Genomic DNA, 25,046 nt, shown 5'->3' on the forward strand with positions numbered 1-25,046 from the left:
CAAACAAGTGGGGTCCACACTTATCATTGTGATATAAAGAGAGCTAACAGGGTACAGTGTTATTTTTGTCATATAACATGGTCAACGAGTTTGACCTAACAATAACGATGTCTAATGGCATTTCTGAGCAAACATTTAATGGAACAATGGCATTTTTTAGATATCTAATGACATTTTGAGAAAACATCTCACAGAGCGATGGCGTTTTTGAGCAGTAGTAATTTCTAATGGCAAAACTGAGTAGTGAGACACACTAGTGTCATAAATGATAAAAATCTGGTTTTTTAGGCAATCCGGCAAAGCTTTACTACTATTCATTAGCAAATTTTAGAGGAACTAGTTAAATGTCTGTGTTTGATTCAAATACAACATCCACATGAGCAACTTCATGACCAAGTGAATAATTATTTGATAGAATAATTTTATCAACCAACCAATGATTGAAACACAAATTCAATAGCAATCGTGTTTAAGCAAACTCATTGGCAATCTTCGGATTAGTCAGGTTTGTGCTACACTTGCTATACACAGTGAAAGGTAGTTTCTTATAATTGTCTCCTGCCTTCAATAAAAATATGGTACGCCATGATGTACTCTTGAAAAGATTTTTTTAGAAATTTCTCAAAAAGTTTTTTTTTAAAACTTCTCGAAAAGATTTTTTTGAGGGATGAAAATCTTTATTCATTCATTAAATTCCACAATATGTGGGATACAAAGAGGGTTATGGGGGTGAGTAAGCCACACATGGCGCCCCTGAGCTAAGGAAAGCGAAAATTTAGTTAAACTATGAGCATCACCATTGGAACGACGCTCTTTGAAAACGATGTTACAGTTGAACACAGTCTCTCTTGCTCTGATCTCTTTGATAACCATGCTGTACAGTCCATTGCTATTTTGGAGAAATCTTGCACTATTTGCTTTGCATCGGAGGCCACAACAAAATTGGAGATGGTTAGGTCTTCGGCAAGTGCAAAAGCTTCCCGGCATGCCATGCATTCCTGCAACATCACGTATTCCTTCGACCACCAATGTCGAACTCTCCAGATAGTTGCGTGTACTATCACAACAAACAACCACATCCGTCCCTCTTCTGCGATGTGTTGATACTCCAGCATCGACATGGATTTTGCAAAAAAACCGGCGAAGCCTTTGGCCTAGCACTGCCCGACGGTACTGAGGTGTGCACTGCTGTCTTCTTTTTTGATGTTGATTCTTGTTTACTTCTAGATCTTCCAAGTGACAGTTGATGAACAAGTGTGTTGCGTGCGGGCTCTGAAAAATGCCCTCGTGTATAGCCTTCCTTCTAGCCGTCCACGTCGCCCAAAGGGTCACCACTATCTTCACAAACGCGTCATGCGATAGTTGTTTAGCACTTGATTCGTACGACTCCCGCAGATGATCAGCCAGCTCCTCATCCATTAAAGCTCATATACATCATCTATATCTATATCTATACCAATATAAAAAGATCCAAAGGGGCAGATCAATTAATCTCGGCCATCAAATCATGTCAATCCAACGACCTAGACTGGTTCAATGTCGAGCGCTCAACACGTTTAGCATGCAATTAATTTCATGACAAATATTGTGCTAATCACATAGTAACACGTAAATAATATCCTACTTATTTATCCGCATGCACTTAATATACTTCCAAATTAACGATTGCACGTACACATTGACTAGTGACATACATCAGTCCAGAAGGGAGTGCCTCTAGAAATCCCTAGCACCACATAGGCCGCATGAGCTTGAGGTAGACATTTTTCGGTGTTCCCTGACTCCAGGAAAATAAGTATGTTCCTATGGAGACTAGCGCCAAAAAGAAATATAAGTGGAAAAATATAGGTGGGTGGTGTACTTATATTTCTTTTTTTAGGCAACATCACAAAGCTTTTATTAAGTCGTCACAATGTTTACAGAGACGGATGGTAAATTCCCGGGATGGCCTAACCCAACATGGCGGCCACCACCGAGAGATAAAGCATGCTTCGCTAAGTTGTGAGCTTCAAAGTTTGAGCTCCTAAACTCATGACTGAAATTACAGAAATCAAAAGCTAAAGAACGTTCAACTATCTCATGTATGACTGCTCCATAGCTTGCCAAATTCTCCTTGTGTATGTCCTGCACCACCGTTTTGCAGTCCGATGCCACTTGGATGCGCCTCAGGTAGAGATCATCTGCCAGTGCAAGTGCCTCTCTAATAGCAAGTGCTTCCAAAGTCGAGGGATCCACAATGTATCTAAAAGAGAGAGTCGAGGCTCCCATAAACATACCCCCGTCGTCTCTACAGATCACCTCCACTGTCCCACCGTTTCTGCTTACCGCTGCATCGGCATTAAACTTCGCGTAACCTGATGGTGGTGCAAGCCACCGCGCTGGTCGGGCGCTGGTAGAAGGGGGCAAGGAAGGATGCCTCTGCTAGGTCACTCGTAGTTCAGCCAAATATTTTGATATGAAACTGTTGACAGAGTATGGTGCCTGAAATATATTCTCGTGAATTGCTTTACGCCTCGCATACCAAAGTGCCCAGAGCGTCACCACCAGGCGATCGAAAAGGTCATTCGTCAATATTTCATGTACTGCAAACAGCCACTCCTTCGGACCATCCTCCTCGCGCTCAACCATATGCTGGACCAACTCATCCGGTGCCAAAGCCCAAACACTTGCTGCCATCAGACATGCAATGAGGGTGTATTTCCATGTCTCAGTCGCCCCACATAGCGAACAAGTGTCCTCTGTTGCCATATGACGACGTTTGAGGACAGATCCCGTGGGCATGGAATGACGGGCTAGCCGCCACACGAACACCTTCAGTTTGGATGGTACTTGCATGTGCCAGATCATGGACCACTCCTTGGTGTCTTGATGCTCATAAGATGTACTGTCCTCCTCAGCTAACCAAGCCTCCATGCTGTGTTTCGTTTTTAGAATCATTCAGTAAGCAGAACGAACGCTGAAATTACCTCGAGGCTCTTCATGCCAGGCCCAGAAATCTCCCACCCGGCGAGTGCAAAGAAGGATCCGTAGAATCTCTTCCGCGTCAAAGTGGGTGAACACCGAACGTACCAGGTTTTCATTCCACGTTGCCGATGTTGGATCTATAAGCTGCGCCACTCTCGCCGGAGGGTTCTGAGTTAGAGAGCATATGGGACGCTTAAGACCATCGCGTGAGATCCAGTTGTGCCGCCAAATATCGGTCGTCTCCCCATCACCAATTCTCCCGATGACCCCTTGCGCCAGGATGTCACGACCATCCAAAATCACCCGCCATATCTGGGATGGGTGCGATCCTAGTTCTGCTTGAAGGAGAGAGCAGTGTGGGAAGTAAACTGCCTTGAGAATTCTGGCGCTGAGTGAGTTGCTATCTGTTAGGGTGCGCCATGCCTGCCTTGCCAGTAGGGCGAGGTTGAAAATCTCCATGTCACGGAAACCTAGGCCCCCCAAGTGCTTCGGCATAGTCATTATGTTCCACGCCACCCAACTGGGCTTTCTCTTTCCATGCTTGGAACCCCACCAGAATTGTCGAATGATAGACATGATGTTGTCACACAGGCCTCGTGGTAATCTGAAGCACGCCATGGAGTAAACTGGTATAGCTTGTGCAACAGATTTGATCAAAACTTCTTTACCAGCAACAGAAAGTAACTTCTCCATCCACCCCTTAATCTTCTCCCACACTCCGTCCCGAAGATATTTGAACGTACCGTTTTTAGAGTGGCCAACATCTGTAGGCATTCCTAGGTAGCGTTCACTCAAAGACTCGTTCTGTACTTGCAAATTGTTCTTGACAACTTCTCATGTCTGTATTGGGCAACCCTTGCTGAAGAAAATAGAGGATTTTTCATTGTTGATCCGTTGTCCAGAAGCAGAACAATAAGTATCAAGCAGGTTTGATACCATAGTTGAGCTCTCCCCACTTGCCTTAAATAACAACATGCTATCTGCAAACAAGAGGTGGTTGACGGTGGGAGCCGAGGGAGCCACCTAAATACCTGTAAGAGACGACTGTGAACTTGATTTAAGGAGACACGAAAGGCCCTCTGCTGCAATCAAGAACAAGTAGGGGGAGATTGGATCTCCCTGCCGGATACCACGAGTGGGTATAAAAGAGTCAAGCTTCTCGCCATTAAAACAAACAGAAAAGGAGACTAAAGAGACCATGCCCATGACCACATTTATCCAATGTAGGTCAAAACCCAGTTTAGTCATGATACCTTTTCGGCGCTATCTTAACGAACAGCCCAGTTGGTTCCAAGCCCATAATTGCTTTGCGAATCAACCTGTGGTTGAGTTGGTTAGGTGGACAGTGGTATCCCCAACCCACCAGGGTTCAAATCCTGGTGCTCGCATTATTCCTGGATTTATTTCAGGATTTTCGGCGATACGCTTTCAGTGGGAGGAGACGTTCCCGTCGACGACGAGGCGCCTACGGTGACTTCGTAAATCTCAAGATGATATGCCGGCTCAGTCTTTCGAAGGTGCTCATAGGGGTAGAGTGTGCGTGTGTGCGTTCATAGGGGTGAGTGTATGCGCGTGTATATGAGCGCTGGTGTCTGTACTGATGTTAAAAAATAGCCCATAATTGCTTTTTTTAAGGGGCAGCCCATATATCTGAGTGCAGGACATATTAAGCCCCGATTGGGCCAGACTTTGAAGCCCATCACAAATCGACCACATGACCGCCGCTTCTCCCTGTTCCCTTCCCTCCTCCCCGCACTTCCCGTCGCTGCCGCCAATCCGCCACCGCCCACCGCCCACCGCCCACCGACCACCGCCCTCGAGAGGGAAAAGCCTCGGCTCACACAGCCGTCCAGACCCAGTATTCTACACCAAAATCCCAGGTAAATTGTCTTCGTCTCCCCGCTCTGCGGCGATGGAAGAAGGAGGAGGTGCAGAGCACCGCGAATTCCATCGCCACGGCCTCGCGCAGCCGCCTCGCCCTTCTCCGGCATCTCGCGATCCATGGAAGGTTCGAGACACCCCCACCTCCTTGGCTCCGCCCTAGCCTCTCCCTCGTAGCTCTACTGGATTCGCTCCGCTTACACCGTGCGATGGCAGAGGCGAATTGGGGCGTCGTTTGGTGTATTCTGATGGCGATTCGTACGGTTCAGGTTCGTGAGAGCCGGTGATTGATTCGGCGTTGTTTGTGGTTCCGTCCCGGCATTTTTGTGCGCCTCTGCCTACGAAGTGAGGCTTCGTGTGGTTTGTTTTCGGGGCAGTAGAGTTGCGTGTGGCTTCGTTATGATCATTTGATTGATAGCTTTGATTAGTCACCTCCTGAGTCGGGGTTTGTTCATCATCGTTTGATACGAAGCGAGTTTTTTTGTCGAATTGGTAGGCATGTGCGGGAGCAGTTACCTGTTCTGTATTACGTTTGGAGCCTGTTTCTGCAATCTGAGCTATCAAGTGTCCGATCATCATCTACAATCTGAGCAGTTATTACCTGTTCATGCCGTGCTCTGTAGATTCCCGAGTCAATTGCAATATCTTACACACAGCTCTGATCAAATTTTTGGAATGTATACATGTGGATCTCTATTGCAGTTGTCTCATATGAAATCCTGTTTGCATAGCTGTTGCGCTATGTTTATGTCGCTGGGTTGTTGTGGTAATTTTATTTTTTACTGAATCACCTCAACAGCCTTCCGTTTTGCCTTGAATCGGTGAATCCATTTGATGCCAACTGCCCAATCATGTCTCACTGTAGAGTTCATGCGCTGATAGTAGCCACCAATATCAGTTAAAATGAATGTTTCAGGGAATGTAACTACTCTGGTAATATCAGTTAAAATGCTTAATAAGAAATGTTGTCCACGTCTGTGTGATCCATGCCGTTGAAAGACATGGCCATCAAATAGCTTGTTCACCCAACTAAAGTTCTAATTATCATTCCAAATGGTGTATGAATATTTGATTCTTCTAGAAAACAAACAACTGTTTGACCGAAGAAAACGAATAATTCAATTTCTGTTTTTCTATCTTACGATCAGGAATGTTTCATTCTATTTGATTGAGAAATAGTTATTGAAATCTTGCCATTATTTCAGACGTTTGTTGGAACAAACAGATTAGTCAACAAAGAAAAATCAAGTGGCGGAGAATCTTCCTAAAATGAAATCAAGACGATGAGATAAGCATGGAGATTTAATGTGGTTTGTTGGAGATGCTTAAGGTAGGAGATGAACGACAGTTGGAAGGGGATAATGGAGGACAATTATAGCTTCACTAGAGCCTGGGGCGGAGAGGTGGGGGCCGTCTCTGCAGGTTCGCAGTGCAGCTGGGCCAAACATCGCTTACAGTTTAAGCTGTAGCCTGTTATGAAGTAAAAGCTGCGGAGGTACAGTTTCGGCCACTGTGTGCGGGAAGATGAGAGGTCAAGGTACGGGATTTATTTGATCACTCTAGTTTTTCTTTTTCAACTTAATAATTCTGTGGATCCCTGTGTATTTATTTGAATCCTGTATGTTTACGTAGGATTTTATGCTGCACTGATATTTTATATGCACTGATCTACGGCCGCTATCTCCTGTTTATTATCTACTTCACATAGGTTATATATATGATCTTGTTTCCACTTGTTGGTGCTTGTATAGATATTTTCATTGGATCCTTGTGTCATATTTAGTCTGTCTATTTGGCAGTTGGCACTTGCTATTCGCTAATATAGGAAGGTAATCAGATAACCATAAAATACGAAGTCATACAAAATGATCAGAAATCAGAAGCTGCCATGTTGTTGTTGTTACAAGCTAGCCTATGCTTGGAGAGACAAGCCTGCAGTGTGGCATTAACACTGCAAGATTGAGTGGTGGTTTGGAAAATCTAAGCGTCTTGGGGATAGATTTATTGTACCATGGTTGGGTTGTGTCATAAGGATGAAAATCAGCGATAATGACCAAACATTCGTAAGATGAGACTTTTCGAACTGGATAAATCACATTCAAATGCTCAGATCTGTAAATTGTGAATTTTAATTTTAATATATTTATTAAAGCCAGCACTTATTCACCCAAAGAAAGCGATGTTGGTGAAGACTTTAAACGGTGGACCGCAAACGAACGTGGCAACCTCATCCTACTGTGTGTGTCCTCTCGTTGTACTAGAGTCTAGATGAGTCTTGTACCTCTTCTGCATACATCATATCAACAAAAGTTGATTTTGCTCGAATCAAGCTTAGGGGGTGTTTGGTTCAGGGACTTTTTAGTCCCAGAGACTAGAAAAAGTCCCTAAAAAGTCCCTAGAAACCAAACAGGAGGGATTTTTTCTACAGGGACTAGAAAAAGACTCTATTGGAGAGTCTTTTTTGATTAGTCCCTGGGACTAGAAAAAGTCCTAGGACTTCTAAACCAAACACCACCTTATATGTCAGCAAAGACCATTTATCTCAGGAGCTGACACCACATAAATTTATTCTGCGTAAATCAACCTGACCGTAGATTGTCCTGCTGGTATTTGCATTGTTCAATAGTCTCTAAGGTTAACCACTCCCTCTTGCAAGTAATAGTAAAGTTGGTCCCATGGGCCCATGCAAGTCAAGGTAGTTTGTGAGTTTATTTGAGACATCAGGTCCTCCAAGTAGTTGTTTCTTTGATTCTAGAACAGTGCATGGTGCAGTTAACCAGCTAGCAGACCCTCTCGTGAATCACTGCTGATCTGGTCGAGTGCCAGAACGCAGCAATGAATCCATACCATAGAATCACGGAGGGGAGGGGTCGGACATTCATGTAGGTCCTGCGAGAAATTATGGTGTGGCGCACCAAGCTTGACTTTGACAACTTGTCTGTGCAGCAGTAGCAATTGGCACATGTAGGTTCCACGGGGCACTCAGCGAGATTCAATCTTAACGTGACATTTAGGCCGACCTTTTATTATGGATCGCTGGTGAGTGTCCTTCCCATGCTCCTCTTGCCGGTGGTCCTAGCTTGTTGCGGATAGCCGTTCAGTTCCATGTCAAAACGGTCGTCTTCTGAAATGCAGGGGGGAAGAATCGTAAAAGTTTCGGGTGTCAACAAATTGTGTCGCTGCGGAAAAGAGGGATCAGACCAAAGCAGTGGCCTTGGTAGGGCAAGGTAATGCTGGTTTTCCTTTGGTTAACAGTGCCTCATGTTTCACTGTCAGTTACATCACTTATCCTGCTAGCTCCATTGTTTTCAAGATCTGTCTGGTCAGTCGGCCGGCCACGCTGATCTTACAAGCTACTAGATGCTTTGTTCTCTTATCTTTTGCTTTACCGACTACGATGGGGAAAAGAGCTATCACAACATGACATTGCATCTATTCTCTTCGGGAAAGAGATTGCCTAGGTGTCAAAGGATGTGTGGTTATTCTGTAGCACAAAAAAATACTGTACCTGGATGACTCTGAATTCTTCTAACGGCTCTCGACCAGTAGATTGGTCCGGCATCGCCTTCAATGGTCTATCTAAATGCTGGCTGGCCTGCAAGTGCCATCCCAGTCACATCTGCAACACCTTTGCAGTCACAGGTTACACGACATGCAAGTGGTCGAACCCACCAGTGCGAGGAAGCTATATGTCTATTTCCGGAGTATAAAACTATTCCAGATACAAAAAATTCTGAAGGATAGACACAACTAGCTTCTGCACTGCCTCACATGTGGTTTAAGATGTTCCTGGTACTGAACACGAGATGCATGCATCACTGTTTCACAACAGTGCTCACTACATAGATTCTAATTAAATGGGACTGTGATTTGTTTTGCTACAGGATAGCTGCATCAAGACATGCAGTCTCGTCTAGTATATGCTTGACTTGTCACGTCCTTCCTGCTTTCCTAATTGTTTAACTCTTGCTACTGCTATGGTGTGTTATCCGTGTTCATATTACACTGTTGGGTGTGGCTAGGTCTTAGTCGACCCAGACTTAAGCAAGTCTAAGTCAGTGGCATAAAAGAAAAAAAAAAAAAAATTTGCACGGATCTTCACGTAAGATCCCGCAAATATAGCATCGATTGAGACTTGTTAAGTCTTAGTCGATTGAGATTTAGCAATCCCGTGCACTGTTGTATAATGAGTTCAAACGAGTAGGCTCCATTTGGTATTGTAGCAGAGTTGATAGATAGTTACAGAATTTCCTTCACAGAACCTTGTGAGGTTTTTTAGTTTAAATGGTTATTAATGTATGGTCGCATGTTGTCACAACTGTTCTGGGACGCACCATAGCAGCGCTGGTGGGTGCAAGCTGTTGATACCTATAGTAGTTGGAACCACAAATAAAATAATTTCTTTGTGGTGAAGACACGCTAAATAGTTTTACCTTTCTATGCGTGGTGTGTAATTTTAGAGGGAAAATCAAATTTGCGTGTAAATCGATCAATACTCTAGCAGTGACTTTAATTTTCACTTTTTTCAGTTCTGCCCAATAACTTTTAGTCGTTGCATTTTTCTTTTTGCCCGAATGTTAGTTTCATTCCCACGTAAAACTGGGAATGGAGACTAGGGGTCGTTGATTGCATTACACCATGGTTTCAGGAGAAAAATGGATTGTTATGGAGACTCTGGCCTCGTAACAAAATTCTCTTAGGGGCTCGAAAGAATATTTTGCAGTACTGAAATCCCAGAAGTTTGATATGCCTTGCCATTTTAAAGGAGCTATAGAGCTTCTAAGAGACTAGAATCAGTGTAAACAATAATATTCCTTCGAAATGCTGGAAAGTTAATCGATTGGATTTTTCTTATAGGTGGCTTTGGTATACAAAACCAATCAAAGTAGATGGACTGTGAATTCCGTAGTATTTGTTATTTAAGATTTATTTGCTTGCTAATACATACTTCAAATTTCCATCTAAATTATCCAATAGTTCTGAAATCTTCTTTTGATATAATTAGGTGTGATATTCACATTGGTATTATCCTCGATGACACAAAGGTTCATGCCCAAGCACCCATATTTTAATGGTTTATAGTCGGGATATTTTCTTGAGTTGGGATTTGCATCTCCCAGGTATGTAAATTATTTGACCTTTACTTCGTATTATTTACTTACTATTATCAAGAATTACTCATGCAATATGCTGTTTTGAAAATTCTGCATAAAGTTTATGTGGTAAATAAGAGAAAATAATATTTTGGAAAGAATTACTTGTACACTTAGATGTTTAGTTCGATGTCTATTTTAAAAAGGCATAAGCTGAATATCTTTTTGAACAATCAGGTGAGGCTAGTTTCCCTCTTATTTTTAGAACAACAGGGCTGCTATACATCATCATCATGTTCCGTCTGTCGGAAAATAAAGTGTAGTTGAGACTAAGTGAAAAGTGAAAACTCCAAGTTATCAAAGTAAATACAAGAACCAAAAACCCTCGTATGAAGGAAAATAGTCAAGGAGTACTAGCTATTTAAAATTTACAATAAAGGCACAGTGCAGATGAGATGAGATCGAACTCAGATTTGTCAGCTCAGATGCAGCTATGGGAGATGTCACCCTTGTACTTGTTTGCTTATGTGTAGATAAGAATACGATCCTAGTACCTGGCATCTGTCAGTGTCTAGCTACTACTGTTCATAACGAAATGTCATAGTACGTCCACAACCCAACCAACAGAAAATTGACACGTGCTTGTACATCCAAATATCCAATCTAAATAATGGCTGGGCTGAATCTGATGTAACCTTTTCAAAGTTTGCTCTGACGTCTATAGTGTACATGAGCAACTTGTTCTTTTCTATGCATATGGGAGAAGATTCATTGAAAGTACTCTAGTAACAAGAGAGAATCTCTATACTTTGGAGCTAGTATATTCAGATGCGGTGTGATCTTGTTGCCTGTCGCACTCGGTAGTACTCAAATTATTCAGGTTTAGTATGGTGTTACATTGAAGCTTATAGAATTAAGGGCCTGTTTGGTTCAAATACTAAGTATGGCAATGTTTGTCATTTTTCTTTCAAATACATACCTAAACTTAATCCATTCTCTCCGGGGAAGCCAGTTCAGTTCCTTTCTGGTAGCAAGAGATCGGTAAAGATCAAATCTGTTTATCAAAGTGCTTCTCTAATTGCTCAAGACATCTCTTTTCAACTGAGGAACAATCCAATGTCATTTCGTTCCTCTCGGCTATATATTCGTACGCATTTCTAACTATTCTTTTGAAACGGTCAAAATCGGTGCCACACTTGATATAATTTTGTCACACTTTTCCAAGTCAATGGCACATAGGACCTATATTTGAATGGTCAAACTTGCCTATCTTGTGTTGTGGCAAAGTGTGGCAACCTTACTATGTGTACCAACCAAACCCGTGTTTTGGAACTTAAGACATTTAATGCAATATTTGATGCATGTGGGGAGTGGTCGCAATCATAGTAGCCTGGTTCGAGGCGCAACGGTCTATTCCCTAATCCGGGGTCGATAGACAGTGGTGAGTTCATGGAGGTTTACCAGGCAATCTAATCCGTGAAAGATTTTGGACTTTGTTCATCTAACTTCCGATCATCAAGCTGTTGCATGACCCTCTTCCGCCACTGCTAGTACGCCGACTAGAAGGTCTCGTGATGCCCTACCCTACTCCGATCAACTATAGTTGCTTTCACCATCGTTGGCCATGGCTTGGTTGCTTGGTAGTAGGGATTAGGGAAGGCATGTCTTTAGGAGGGAGCAGCGGCCCAACGGAAGGGCGCTGGAGTTCTTGGAACCATGAGCTCCGGCGCACCGCGTGGGAGATTATAAAACGAAGCCATGTTTTGTTGGAGCTTTAGGGGAAGACATCCGGGGAAAGTTTCGAGTAATGATTCCTGTGAAGATAATCGGAATGAGGAGATTGCCATCTTAGTGTGTTGTGCTAGATTTGTAAATGTGAAGTTTCTGGCGTTTTTCCCTCTAAGCGGTATTAGGAAATAATCACAAGAAAATAATTTTCTTTTGAAGTAAAACAACTGAATCTTTCCCTCCATGTCATGTTTTGTTACGGGTCATCGACCCAAACTTATCGGAATGGGGATCGTGATCCATGTCTCAAAATGACGTCAGAGAGGTATGCCCTACGTCACACCTCGCCCCGGAGGTGTGGTGACCCATGCCTCCGTTCCTCGACCCGGGCGACACGGTTTCCTGGCAACTATGGTCGCAACACGCGATGTAGTGACATCAGTTGTATCTAAAACATGCCAACTAGGCAAACATGTACTACCAACTGTTGACAAAAAAGAGATATGTTGTATTTTAACCTTAGACACGACTCGTATAATGGAACCAGAGTCAAATTATACCCTTTTTATCTCATAGAACATATTGAATTATAACTCATTTAGCTATAATAAGAATTCACTCTACCATTTCCAGAATATAAGAAGTAAATTTTGTCCTAAATCAACCCTTGTAAAGTTTTATTAAGTATATATATATTTTTTACAACATTACGGTATCGAATACTCACTCATGTTTTTACCCTGCAAATCAGGCCTCGTGAGGACAAGCCTGTAACCAATAATTAATTAGTCTACTAGTATGTAATATATGACATAAAATTGGTGCCATTAGATTCGTATTCGTAAGTATCTTTATGATTATGATTTTGTATCACAAAAGTTACATATTAATAATGTAATTGTTGGTCAAAGGTTTGTCCTAACAAGACCTAATAATATTCGGAGTAAAAAACTGAGACTAATACATTATGAATGACCTATTTCATGGCTTAATATATGGCATTATATTTTGGGATGGAGAGCGTACAAGCTACCATAAGAGTTTTTTTTTTGAAAAGCTACAAGAAGAGTTGTATATCTGCATATATCAATTGTTCATATGACCTGGCTTAAGATATAATCCACCGAACTGCCATAAGCTGCTGAAATCACGCTGGTTTTTATAAGAGGGTATTTGGTTAAATGTTCCCATTTCTTTGTGAGCAATTAAATTTTTTAAATCAACTTGTTGTGCTCCGAAACATCCAGACAGACGTTACTGTCCATAGGCAGGGAGGTCGTTGACAATAACCCAATCTCAAGGGTATGATTGTAAGTTTCAAATTACCAAGAGACATTGCTGTACTGCGGCCAATCTACCCGCCATCGCGCACCGCCCAGGACGAGGCTCCAAGCCCTCTGGGAGGCCGGACAGCAAGGCCCCACGCACCTGTGGCCACTCACACCTAGCCACGTAAAGGGTTGGGGCTCGTGGGCCCACCGTTAGCACGGCCAATCAAGGCTCGACAACGCCGTTTCTAATCTCTCCGACACGGCCCGCTGTTTACGATTACCACTGCCGAGGGTCACCTCGAGAACGAGACGCAGAGAAAATAGGAGAAAAAGGCGATTATGCCTTTTCGTTTCTATATATTTCTAGGTGATTTTTCTTGCCCTCACACTGCTTCTTTTTCTTTTTACTTTTCCCGGCCGGATTCTTTACTGGAAAGAGGGAAGACCAGGGCGTACGCATGCCACCTTTCGCGGCCGTGGGGGTTGAAAATGGCTGCTCCTATTGGATGATGGGAAAAGGTACCACAAGATAACGTCTTGGGGCCTACCGCCGGCGACCACATCGCATCGGGGCATGCCTTCGGTACCACACGCACTGATGACTGCCAGTAATCACTAAGCAGTGCATTAAGGTAACCTCTCTGTCTCTGTCTCTCTCTCTCTCTCATTAATATTTTTTTGTAAAAATGATGAAAGCGAATTTCTGTCCTTTTAAGGATGTAACATCAGCTCATTAATTAAGGTAATATCCTAGAGCTTTTGAAAGAACAATTTTCTAAGCCTTCTTTAACCATGTTCTTTAATAGTATAGATCGTAATCAAACTGGTCAGTAGTGACTAAGACTAAACATGGGATGGACTAGGTGCAGTGGTAGATCTTGAAAGTGCTCTTTTGACTTGCTACACTCAACTACCTCTTATTTTTTGTCCAATTAGATTTCTGATCTTTAGGCGTCCTTGAAGATTCACATGCCTCTGTGCCATCTCCGGCAAGCTTGCATGCGTCTCTACCACTCTAGTTCTATTTTCGAAAATCATGAGTACCTCCGGTCTCTCCCCACCGCCCACCAACGAATGATAATTTATTTAGGGCCGGCGGTAGTTTTTTTTTTTTTTTGTGAATAGGGCCGGCGGTAGTTTTAGTGGACAATCGAGAAGGCCCAAGAGCCTTGACGTTGGCACTTGAAAATTTTCTGATACACCAAATTAGATCAATGTGGTCATGTTTGTATCGGTTTTTGCCTGGTTTTCTGTGAGTTAACTAACAATTTTCTTCTTGATTAATGTGTGAGGTCCATTTCAAAGAATAATAATTAGGTCAACATGCCTGAAAATTTGACTTAAATCCAATATATTCTTTACCTGATCGTTTGTGTACAAATCCTACTTATAAAGAAAAGAGAATCAACATGTTAACTCGGGAGGTGGCCGTGTTTTTCTTTTTTTTTATCAGTTTTTTCATGAGATTCCTTTTTATATCTTTGCCGATGATAGCCACTGAAGTTTGTGTCTCTAGTCGCCGGGATTTATAGAAGAGGGAGTATGTCAACTTAAGAGGGAGGGGGTGAGAAGTGAACTTCTTGCTTCCTTTAAATCTCGTTGTGAGGGTACACAGTGAAGGCTGTGCCTTTCTTCATATTTATGTTGGCAAATCTCTCGTTTTTTATTCAAGTTCTTAGATCTTTATGAATGGTTTTTTGTACATGATGTGGGGCCATGTATTAATATGTATAAGAGAGGGATTGTGATGGGTAATAATGGCATCAGCGCATAGTTAATTAAGTCAACATCGGTCCATGAACTATGTGACAAGGGTATATGTTGAATATTGAATATCCAAGCACTCAAGACATGTAAAAAGAATATGTGGCGTATTTATTTGATCTTTGGACACATCTGGACAGTATAGTTGCATTGCATCACCTTTCAGCTGTGTATGTGGGTTGCTAGCATTATTGGTATTCTTGCTCAATCCATTATGAATTATCTCCGTCTCTGTTATGTATTACTGCCATTGTGTTGATAGCTGATTAGTCTGCCTGATGTCTTCTTACACATATGATGTAGGACGGTCGATGCCGGCAGTTTCTTGTGTGTAATATATATACAAAACAGGCAGGGGGCAGCAAAAGCCATAGACAGCGGAGGGACCACCATGGATGGTGTTCATGGATGCTGGACAGTTGCAGATAACTCACCTATCCTTTTATTCTATGGTATACACGATAGCCAGCTAGGATATCATGAGATCAAACCAGATACTCTTGGCTGTGTGAATTGGCTGGCAGAGAGTAGCTTGATCTATCCAGATTTAATTCCCAAGAGACAAAAAAAAGAAACTATGGTCATTAAAACTTAAAATGGACTGAAGACATAAAATTATAAAGCCTCGTTTGAGATACTAGCTATAGTTTTGACGTACTATGAACAGTGCTAGGTTTAATTCGTTTTAGGTGGGATATTTGTACTATGTACGACTGCCAAAAGAATATAATATTATGGACAGTTAAGTAAAGATGCATACTGTAGTGTCAACTGTTGCTGATTGGAACTACTACTTGGCAGCCGCAGCATGGGTACTACTCCCGGTAGTACTTAAATCCATGGGAGGGCTCAGCACTGGAGGTACGACCACCTATCCCATCCATCTCCTCTGCTCCAAAACCAAGCACCAAGAGCCCTTTCTCTCACCACCTCTCCTTTCAATTCCAGTACGGCGGCCGCTCACCGGATCCAAGAAGAAAAAACCTCTCCCATTTCCTGTTGTGTTCGGAGGTTTTATTTGGGTTTCCTTTTGGATTTTTTGGGTTGTTTGCTACTTTTGTGGCGGAATTTGTTCTTCGGTTGTGCAATCTGCGAAGTAATGTTAGCTCCTGGTGTGGGGAGGCCCTCGAGAGATTGACAGAAGAGAGTGAGCACACGGCGTGATGCCGGCATAACATGTATGCCGTCTTCGCCGCGTGCTCACTCCTCTTTCTGTCAGCCTCTTTCTATCAGGAGTTTACGTTACATTCAGATCCACTGGTGGGTATGTAGAACTAATTCGACTCAATTTCAATTCAATAGTTCATAATTTTCCACACAAAAAGGAAGGTTAACCCCTGCTTATGAGAGGAACTCAGCCACAAAAGAAAGGCAGAACACGCATGCGACATGTACTCTGGCTTTTCTCCGACTTTACCATGCCACTTCCTTATCTCTTTAGATGTGTGCGCACGCAAAAAAATGAAGTAAAAAAAATGCTCTGTTGTTTTGATCTTTTCAGTCAAGTTGCTCCTGGGAACTACTACCGAGGAGAGTGATACGGATGCTAGTGGTAATTGTAAGGAGTGGCAGCTGTAGGCGCTTGTAGTACTGGAATAAATGATTGGATTTGTTACTTGTTTTTTTCATCCCCAAATTGTTTTATCTTCTCTCTTTGCAGTTGTACTCGCCTTGGGAGCTGAATCATGGAGATGCTGCCGGTACACTGCAACATGCACCCTCTCTCTCTCTCTCTCACCCTAACAACCCCCCTTCTTCTTTCCTGTTGCCTTGTTTTCCATGGAAGCAGGTTTTAGCCATGGTGGTGGGGCTTCATCAAGTTCTTGTTGGGGTAAAAATGGAGCATGGAGTAAGCTAAGAGATGAGCCATATTTGGCAAGGAAGGTGGCCTCACTTTGCTTTTGCCAGATCTAGTTTGCATCTTAGGTTAGGCCTCTTGTCTTTCTCTCACTTTGGCCTTTGGTCACTCTCTCTCTCTTTCTCTCTCTCTCTCTCTCTCACACGCTGTAAAAGGGTGCACTGTAACTCCTGCTGTTGCAGTTTTACTGATGGGGGCTTGCTTATGTCTGTTTGCTTTAATTTTCATTTCATCTGTTCAAGTTTTTGTTTTCTTTTTTATGATGAGAGCTCCTTGGTTATATTTTGGTTTCCACCTTGTTTGTGATTTCACTGCTACTCACCGGTGATCCTTCTTCCATTATTCTTTTTTCCAGGATAAGAGCATCATGTTAATAGCGAACGTAACAAGCTGCACCATCAATTTGGACAAGGTACCACTCCCATGGTTTCTTTAGCCCCCTTTTGTTGGTTATACTATCTGGTGCCTCCTTCTGATGGTGCGAACTGCAGCTGCTTTGGGTGTCATTAAGATGTGTTATTGGTTGCATCTCTATACAATGTAGTTTTCCTTGCTTTGACATACATGTGATTTGGTCTATGAGTGAGAAGTTGATAAAAATAAGTCTCCAGATGACTAATATGTGTGCTTGGTTAACTGAAGCCGTTCTTCAGTTCTAGAAAAAAAAAGTCCATCTTGCTTGTTGTTGAACACTGACTTGTGAAGAAGAATCTGAAACGCGTCTAGTAACCTACCTAAGCACAGCCATATCACTTTGCGTGGAGAAATAAGTGACACGTAATAAAACCTAATCTCTTGAATGATCTGGTTGATGTGATTCAAGGTGATGCACGCTTTAGACAAGTTAATTGCTAGTCTAACATATATCCATAGACCCATTTTCCAAGCGATGGTAAATCATTAAATTGTCAACATCCTCCTGCTAAGTTTGTTTGTGGTGGCAGTTTTTTCTAGCTATCTACGTGTTAGTTTTCTGTGGTTCAATAAAAATGTAGTTATTTCTGTGGATACATTGTGTTGATGTGATGTATTATTTCTTATTCCTTCATTTCACTATGTTAGTTATTATTATTTTATCTTTTTAGCTACCTTACTCATAAGCACATTAGTTTTTAGCTACCATGTTACTTCATGTTGGCATATTTCTATCTAATTCAGATTCACCTTGTTTTTCACAAATTTCAACCAGCATATGTTTGCTTTCATCGTCCCTTTCCCCTAGATGTCCTCATATAAAAGCATAGGATAGCATTACATATGTGGAAAGCATATGTGCGACGTGTCCAAGTTAACAAATTTTGTGCAAATTATGGCAGATTCAGCCAGGGGCGATTCTACTGGGGGGGCTTTAACAGGCTCAAGCCCCCCCTCCAGCACTGTAAAATTTGTTTCTACTACTAGTTTTAAGGCCCAGCCCAACTACTTGCAGGCCCAATCCAACACATATTTGCATGACCCAGGCAGCCCAGCCCGCCCTCCATTTTTTTCTAGATTCGCCACTGATTCAGCTGTGGTTGGATTAAATAATCTGGTTTACTAATCTGAGTATCTTAGTTATCATGCTAGATTCGCCCTGAAAATTGTTACCCAATTTCATGCGACAAGATACATATCGTAGTGTTTATTTTACTTGCTTCAAAAATAGTAATTCTAAATCGTTTTGTGGCTTATTTCATCTTTGATCTACCTTTTTTGAATGCTTCTTGAAGGAAAGAGATGTAAAAGGGAGAACTTTTAGACATTGAACCGTAGTCATCCTTAGAGTCTTACTATCAAATTGTGTTTATAATTCGACTTGTAGATAAATGTGCATGCTTTCGAACTATATATAAAAGGTGATTTTCTGTGTAGCATCCATTTTAAGTTATGGAACCACTGAAATTGAGTTGAAGCTTCTTTAGAGTATATATTATTTACTATTGAGCTGACTCGTAGTTTATATCTTGGAAATCAGAAGTAGATAACGAAAATTATCATGATAGTAATTTAATCAGGAAGTATTTGCTAATATGTCGCATACATGTTCGAAGAAATTATGTTCATTTTGAGTGTGAATGATTGCTCTGATGTGTTGTCGCTGTGCTATATAGCTAGTTCGGGAAATGTTTAACAATTCTAGAGATAAACAATTGTTGTTTCAAAAGCCACCATGATATTGATGCCGGAATCGCAGGGTCTAGCAAATCTCACATCGATTGATGGGCATTGTCTTAAAAAAACTGTTTGTTTTGCAATCTTATTCATAACTACTATAACTTGTGAATCTTATATAGTTAATGGTATTCCTCAAATTTTCCCTTATTGAGTTCATTCTCTTTATAGAACATTCTTGAGCATGTGTATATGACTAACCAGACAATACTGTTCTCTCACCTTTAAATGATACACCCTCCGTATCAAAATATAAGTCGTTTTTTGACACTGTTATAGTGTCAAAAAACGTCTTATATTTTGATAGAGGGAGTACTTAATTAAAATGATATCTTGTCGTCACTCTCTCTGGTGCTTTTTCCAATACTGGATACTCTATTACATAATCTATGTGTTGTTCAAAATGCCTTATAAAAATGGCATACATTTAGAGAGGTGTATAATTGTACATATAGAAAGAGAATATATGCGTGTTCAACTATTGTAACTAACCTTACATAAGCCATCCAACATGGGAAATGCATGTCGTTGCACTCATGTTCTCTTCCATTGTGTTTATGAATAAATATTTTTGTTTTCTGTACAGTATTTTCTTATTTTTAAACAAAGGCAGAAGTCTGCTATATATATTTTTTGAACAAAGACGCAAGGATGTTTGCTATATTTCACTGATTAAGGAGAAGAAAAATAAAGTTATGTACAAACAAGGCTGTAGCAGAAGCGCTGGGCTACTCTCCCAGCCTTATATGAATTGGGCATAGTACGCAGAGGATGCGTAGCAGGAGTTTTCCGTAAGCTTCCGAATGTCCTCACCTTTGTTTGTAGCTCAACAGGGAGAAAGTCTCTCCCAAAGGGTGAAGAACTCATAGATGTGGAATATTCACCTAATTCAAGTTTAGGGAATATTAGTTCAAATGGATAGATAAGAGGCAATAACTGTGAGAAACTAGATATCTATTATGTTAAGGAAGATAGGGTTGTCCTACTATACTTGCAAGACTGTAAGTAAACAACTTGCAATACTAGATGATACGCTACGTGTTTGCCGTGGAATTGGATATATAGTTTCCAAATATCGTGTAGAATACTAATTTGGTTCTTACGTTTTAAACTACTTGAGAAAATTTTGCATAAGAAAAAAGAAAATTTTAACATGAAAAGTTGTGCACGTCACAATTAAATGCAATGTGATTTAAAATTCGCTTAGAAATGCACTAATGCATGTTTGTGGTAGAGGATTGTCATGCATAGGTCATATGGATGCTAGTGGATCAAGCTGGTAAATCTAACAGCTACAACAATTTTGATGATGTGGGATTTGAGCATGCATGATGAGATAATTAGAAAAAGTGAGGATCACTCTCTTAGGTATATACTCACTCCGTCCCAAACTAAGTGTCTTGACCTTAGTATAACTTTGTACTAACTTTAGTACGAAGTTGAGACACTTATTTTGGGATGGAGGAAGTGTATGATTAGGGATATTCATTCCTGTGTTGGAACGGACAATGCCAAAAACCAGGCAGATATGCCCTAGTTCGAATTTCCTCTTTGCCAGTGATGAGACTAGCTTTCATAGGTTGGTGAAAACCGTATTTGAACACCCTGTTAGTTGTAAACACATGAATGCATAAGATAATAAAAAAGATACACAAAGCTCATTTCGTTTGTAGTGAAATATTATTAATGAATATCCATTTCTAAGCCCAGGCTCGTCTACATCCAGTGAAGAGAAAATTCACACACAAAAAATGTAACAAGCTAAGTCACATGCGGAATGAAAGGGAAAACAAAGAAAGCTTGCACCGGGGCAGCTTTACATCAGGAAATGAAGTTCTTATAATGAACCTTATTACATGTAAGTTTACCATACACTCAGTGGCAAGATGGCTCCTTGGAACCCCTATTGCAGCTAATTATGTCAATGTACTATCTCTAAAGCATTCCGGCCCATAGAAGAAATCTGATATAGTTCGCAGCAAATAGCAAATAGTTTTAGCTACTTTTGTTTGAATTTTATACTCATATCTCCCTATGATTCTATTCAAGTATACTGTGTGTACAAGTTTTTTGAAGACGAACTAGCTAGTAATATGTGCATCATGCATCCACTCTCCAGCCATTTTCATGATATATGGTATTGGTCGTAACTACTCCCTCCGTTCCTAAATATTTGTCTTTTTAGAAATTTCAAATGGTGGCTACCACATACAGATGTATATGGACATATTTTAGAGTATAGATTCATTCATTTTGCTCCGTATGTAGTCACCTGTTGAAATCTCTAGAAAGACAAATATTTAGGAATGAAGGGAGTATAACTATGGTTAGAATAATTCCTCTATTTTTATTTAATTTTGGATTTATGTCGACTCGTGTATGTGCATGGCTTCATATAAGCCATTAAAATCAACTCCTTGTCAGTTTTGTTCAATAATGCTTATGTATTTGAAAACCACCAACTCTGGGAGGCAACTGGTGTAACTTATCAGGAGAATTACAAACATATGTGTTATTGGTATTTCAGTCAAGCCACAGACAGCCCTCTTTCTTTGATTGTGTCGATCCTTAATAGCCTCTGTGGAAACAGGACCTGGTGTGAACTGTTAAGCCATTGTCGACATGTTCAAAAAAAAAAAGAATCAAATCATCATGTTCCAATGCTGGCGGAAAGAAGGACATGACAGTACGATTGCCTCACCTGCCACACTCGATGAGGCATCACGCCTAGTGTCGTAGCCTTGCTGCATGCTGCAGGTTTGTCCTGCCTCTAGGCGTGCGCTGTCGATCCCACCATGCATGCATATGGTGCCGCCGTGTCGTGCATGTATGCACTGCACCTGTGTTCATGATAGTCTTGGCTGGGAAATACGCTCGGCAGGAAGAGAGTATACACGTACCGCGAATTGGCATAGGAGTATATGTTGAACGTGCTGGGATTATTTCTTGTTTAAACGTGCTGAGGTTTGATTTTATGCGTCAGCAGGAAGAGTCCTTCACACATGGTCTGTATGGAGGTATAATAACAGTATGCAAAACTATCGTATTCCAAAATGTTATAATCTTGATGTAACTTTGAAATGATTCTGCGTATTTTGTGATAGTTTTTTCTTTGTACAGTTGGAATTGTTGGGTACTGGAATTTTTCTTGGGTCTTCCTCGACCCATACGGATTCAACTCCTATCAAAAAGGTAGCATGATAGCAAAACTCCTCCAATGAAGTGCTAGTCAACTTCCAAATGCAAAACATATTATGTAACGATATTGTAATAAACTGTCCATGCAGTTTGAAGGCACATGACTCAGTTAACGATGCAACCATTGTATCACTGGCGATAGTTGGTTCTTCATCAGATAAGAAGCACTTGGTTCACTGAATGGTTAATCTCTGTGTTGAATGAAACTGATTCCACAGGTATGCATACACGAGATCAAAAAGGGAGTTAGAGGAGGCATACACAAGATCACCACGAACAACAAGCAGAAGCTGGCCAAAACAGCATGGCTCAACGAATGAGAGTTCAAAGAGGGCTGCCAAGTGCCAACTTGATCGGTTTGTTGTACCCGCTGAGTCAGACAAGATGAACAACTAGATGCTGGGGGAGAACATCGACCAGGGAAAATATTTCGCATGCATCACTGAAGTTGCTCTGTAGCGGTGTACAGTTCCAGGCAACAGTGCAGGTCAACACGGCGCTGCTACACAAACTCGGCAGCTTGATACATACAGTACAAGAAGCCTATTAAAGCCAGCAGCATATCACTTAATCAAATGAATTACAATTCCCATGACGGCGAACTGCATTGTTACTTTGTGCGGAAGCCTATCAAAGTTTCGACATAAACACGGGCGCCGCTGAATTCTGAAGCCGCGAACCCCCTCTACTAGCAGGCACCTGCAACAAAAATTGACGACACAGTGAGGACCTCTATGTGTGCTATACATCTTCAGAAAGAGCGCATCAGGAATGCGTGTTTGATCAAATTGGTAGCAGGTGATACGAGTGTCAATGCTATCATGCATGTGGCTGTTCTATTTTGATCCTCCTTTCTGAAGAAACCTTTTTTTTCGAACTCCTCTCGAAGTAACTTGAGATGTTCGAAATGCAAGGTCTCATACGTACACGATCGCCCTGTATGTTGAGATGGTTTTATATGGTGCTATGGTTTGTACGTACCTTGGTGCCAGAAGCCTTCTGAATGAATCCCTTCTCTAGCAGGGATTTCACCGCTTCACAGAGGTATTCTTGCACAGGGGTGAACTTCATGCCAAGGTCCTTGAGAGGCTGGTTGGTGTACTTGTAACCCTTCTTTGGCGGATTTACCTCGTCCTTGCATCTGTGCAGGTTAGTGAAGGATTAGACTGTCACTGCCAAAAGATGCCCAGCTAATTAAGTCATTGTTTAGTGTGTTGAGAAGCTTCAAAAGTTGAGGATGAAATCTCAACAGAGTCCACTTTGTCTTTAAGGCGAAGCAAAGCCATCGCTTTCGTTTTACGAAAGTTACAGGCAACTAGCAACAACTTGTGCTCTATCAAGGGAACAATTGCAAGCAAGATTGTGTAAAAACATTAGCACATTCGTGAAAAAGATTCCATCAACGGAACAATTGCAAGCAAAGACTGTGTAAAAACATTAGCACGTTCGTGGAAAGATTCTATCAAGGGAACAATTGCAAGCAAAGATTGTGTAAAAACATTAGCACATTCGTGGAAGATTCTATCAACGGAGCAACTGCAAGCAAGATCGTGGAAAGATCTATTCTTAATTCAGTACTACGAATCAGGAATAGTATTCTACTTGCTATTTTAATTTGGAAGAATTATCTATTGTATCTGGTTGCTTATTTGCGTCTCTAACTGTCGGCTGAACAGGGAGTACGAAGTTTGGATCATTCATTCGTTTGAATAATGCAGGACGGCATTGTACCTTGTGGGAATCGGGTAGTCCGGGAAGAGCCTGGCGAGGATCCGGCAGAGCTCGCCGCGGTGCAGCGTCCTCTCGGCGCAGACGTAGCGCCGTCCGCCGGCATTGGGCGCCTCGAGCACCCTGACGTGCGCCTCGGCGGCGTCCTTGACATGCACGTAGGCCTGCGACTCGTTGACGTAGGCCTTGGCCTCGCCGGTGAGGTACTTGAGTATGTGCCTGGTGCTGGTGTTCATGGTCGGCTGCAGCAGCTCGCCGAGCGTCACCACCGGGATCACCACCGCCAGGTCCAGCCCCAGCGCCCGCGCCGCCTCCCACGCGCCCCGCTCCGCGATCGTCTTGGCGTAGCAGTACCAGTTCTGCCGTCATTCGGGGCGTCAATGGCGGTTCGCAGGCAAAGATCGGGTGGATAGATTAAGTTGGATCGGTGTCTGACCTTGGTCTGTTTGCAGTAGTCGAGGTCGCTCCAGCACGACTCGTCGAGCGGCGCGTCCGGGTCGCGATGGGGGTTCATGTACATGGTGCCGATGCTGGAGGACAGCACCACGCGCCGGACGCCGGCGTCCGCGGCCATCTCCACCACGTTGAGCGTCCCGGTGATCACCGGCTCGATGATCTCCTCCTGCCGAACGACGCAACCTCCGTCAGCTTTATCCCGGCGGAAATAGAGGAGGATATACTACCGAGCGGCCGCTACTTACGGGGGTGTCGTGCATCGGCGACGCGGTGTGGATGACGCCGTCGCAGCCGTCGAAGGCGGCGCGGAGGCTGGCCCGGTCGAGCAGGTCGACCTGCACCATCGTGAGCCGCTCCGCGGCGCCGTCGAGCGCCCACAGGTGCGCGTTCTTGGGGTCATCTGCGCAACCAAGAGCTCGTCAGCCCAATCCATTCACTTGGCAGACCCGGCGCGCCCAAGAATCCCGGGCGGCAAAGGGACGCAGCGAGAGAGGGAGAGATGGGGAGAGGAACCGTACCGGCGCGGCGGGAGGTGCCGCGGACGGCGTAGCCGCGGGCGAGGAGCATCTTGACGATCCAGGAGCCGATGAAGCCGCCGGCGCCGGTGACGCAGACGACGGCGGCCATGGCCACGCCTGAGGCAACAGATCAGTTAACGCTGAAAAGGCGGGGGGAGGAAGAAACCAAATCTTTGGCGGAGGGCGAGCTGGGGCACGATTATCAGCCGGGGCCGCTGGTCGGTCTCTTATCACTCGGGCAGAGAGACCCCGCTGAAACGGCCGAGAAACCGAGCGGCAATTACCGTGAAAACAACCGCGGCCCGGTGGTCCTGTGAGAACCGCGACGCGCGGACCGGGACGGGGAGACCGGGACGGCGACGAGACCAGCGCGGCCGTGTGAACCTCTTCCCGAGCAGCGTGTGGAGTGCACTCCAAGCGCGGTGGGGGAAATAGT

General features: G+C 42.9%; 2 protein-coding genes across 36 annotated transcripts; one reads left to right on the top strand and one right to left on the bottom strand.

Moving 5' to 3' along the window:
- The first annotated feature begins 4,662 nt into the window (after positions 1-4,662).
- Positions 4,663-23,544, top strand: LOC125528575 (uncharacterized). 35 transcript variants are annotated; one of them, XM_087527044.1, is made up of 13 exons: positions 4,663-4,972; positions 6,051-6,382; positions 7,792-7,884; positions 7,981-8,072; positions 9,851-9,965; positions 13,375-13,569; positions 15,005-15,562; positions 16,203-16,253; positions 16,362-16,401; positions 16,491-16,585; positions 16,915-16,971; positions 21,831-21,902; positions 22,127-22,884. In XM_087527044.1, exons 8-13 carry the CDS (start codon positions 16,245-16,247, stop codon positions 22,226-22,228), a joined length of 375 nt encoding a protein of 124 aa, XP_087383170.1. In that variant the 5' UTR covers positions 4,663-4,972; positions 6,051-6,382; positions 7,792-7,884; positions 7,981-8,072; positions 9,851-9,965; positions 13,375-13,569; positions 15,005-15,562; positions 16,203-16,244; the 3' UTR covers positions 22,229-22,884. The 35 variants fall into 35 exon arrangements, 15 of the variants coding, with proteins under 15 accessions (XP_087383170.1, XP_087383166.1, XP_087383167.1 ...); XM_087527040.1 differs by lacking the exon at positions 16,203-16,253 and adding an exon at positions 21,694-21,727 and having other exon boundaries at positions 4,664-4,972; positions 15,005-15,153; XM_087527041.1 differs by lacking the exon at positions 16,203-16,253 and adding an exon at positions 21,697-21,727 and having other exon boundaries at positions 4,664-4,972; positions 15,005-15,153.
- Positions 22,321-25,026, bottom strand: LOC147964465 (cinnamoyl-CoA reductase 1-like). Its single transcript, XM_087527033.1, has 7 exons — positions 24,895-25,026; positions 24,611-24,727; positions 24,338-24,492; positions 24,073-24,258; positions 23,640-23,995; positions 22,890-23,049; positions 22,321-22,607 (listed from the first exon to the last, which is right to left on the bottom strand). The coding sequence occupies exons 2-7, from the start codon at positions 24,717-24,719 to the stop codon at positions 22,539-22,541; spliced, it is 1,035 nt and encodes a 344-aa protein (XP_087383159.1). The 5' UTR covers positions 24,720-24,727; positions 24,895-25,026; the 3' UTR covers positions 22,321-22,538.
- Between the last annotated feature and the right edge of the window lie 20 nt (positions 25,027-25,046).

Source organism: Triticum urartu, chromosome 6A, assembly GCF_056163025.1.
Source record: "Triticum urartu cultivar PI428250 chromosome 6A, HENAU_Tu73, whole genome shotgun sequence".
NCBI lineage: Eukaryota > Viridiplantae > Streptophyta > Magnoliopsida > Poales > Poaceae > Triticum > Triticum urartu.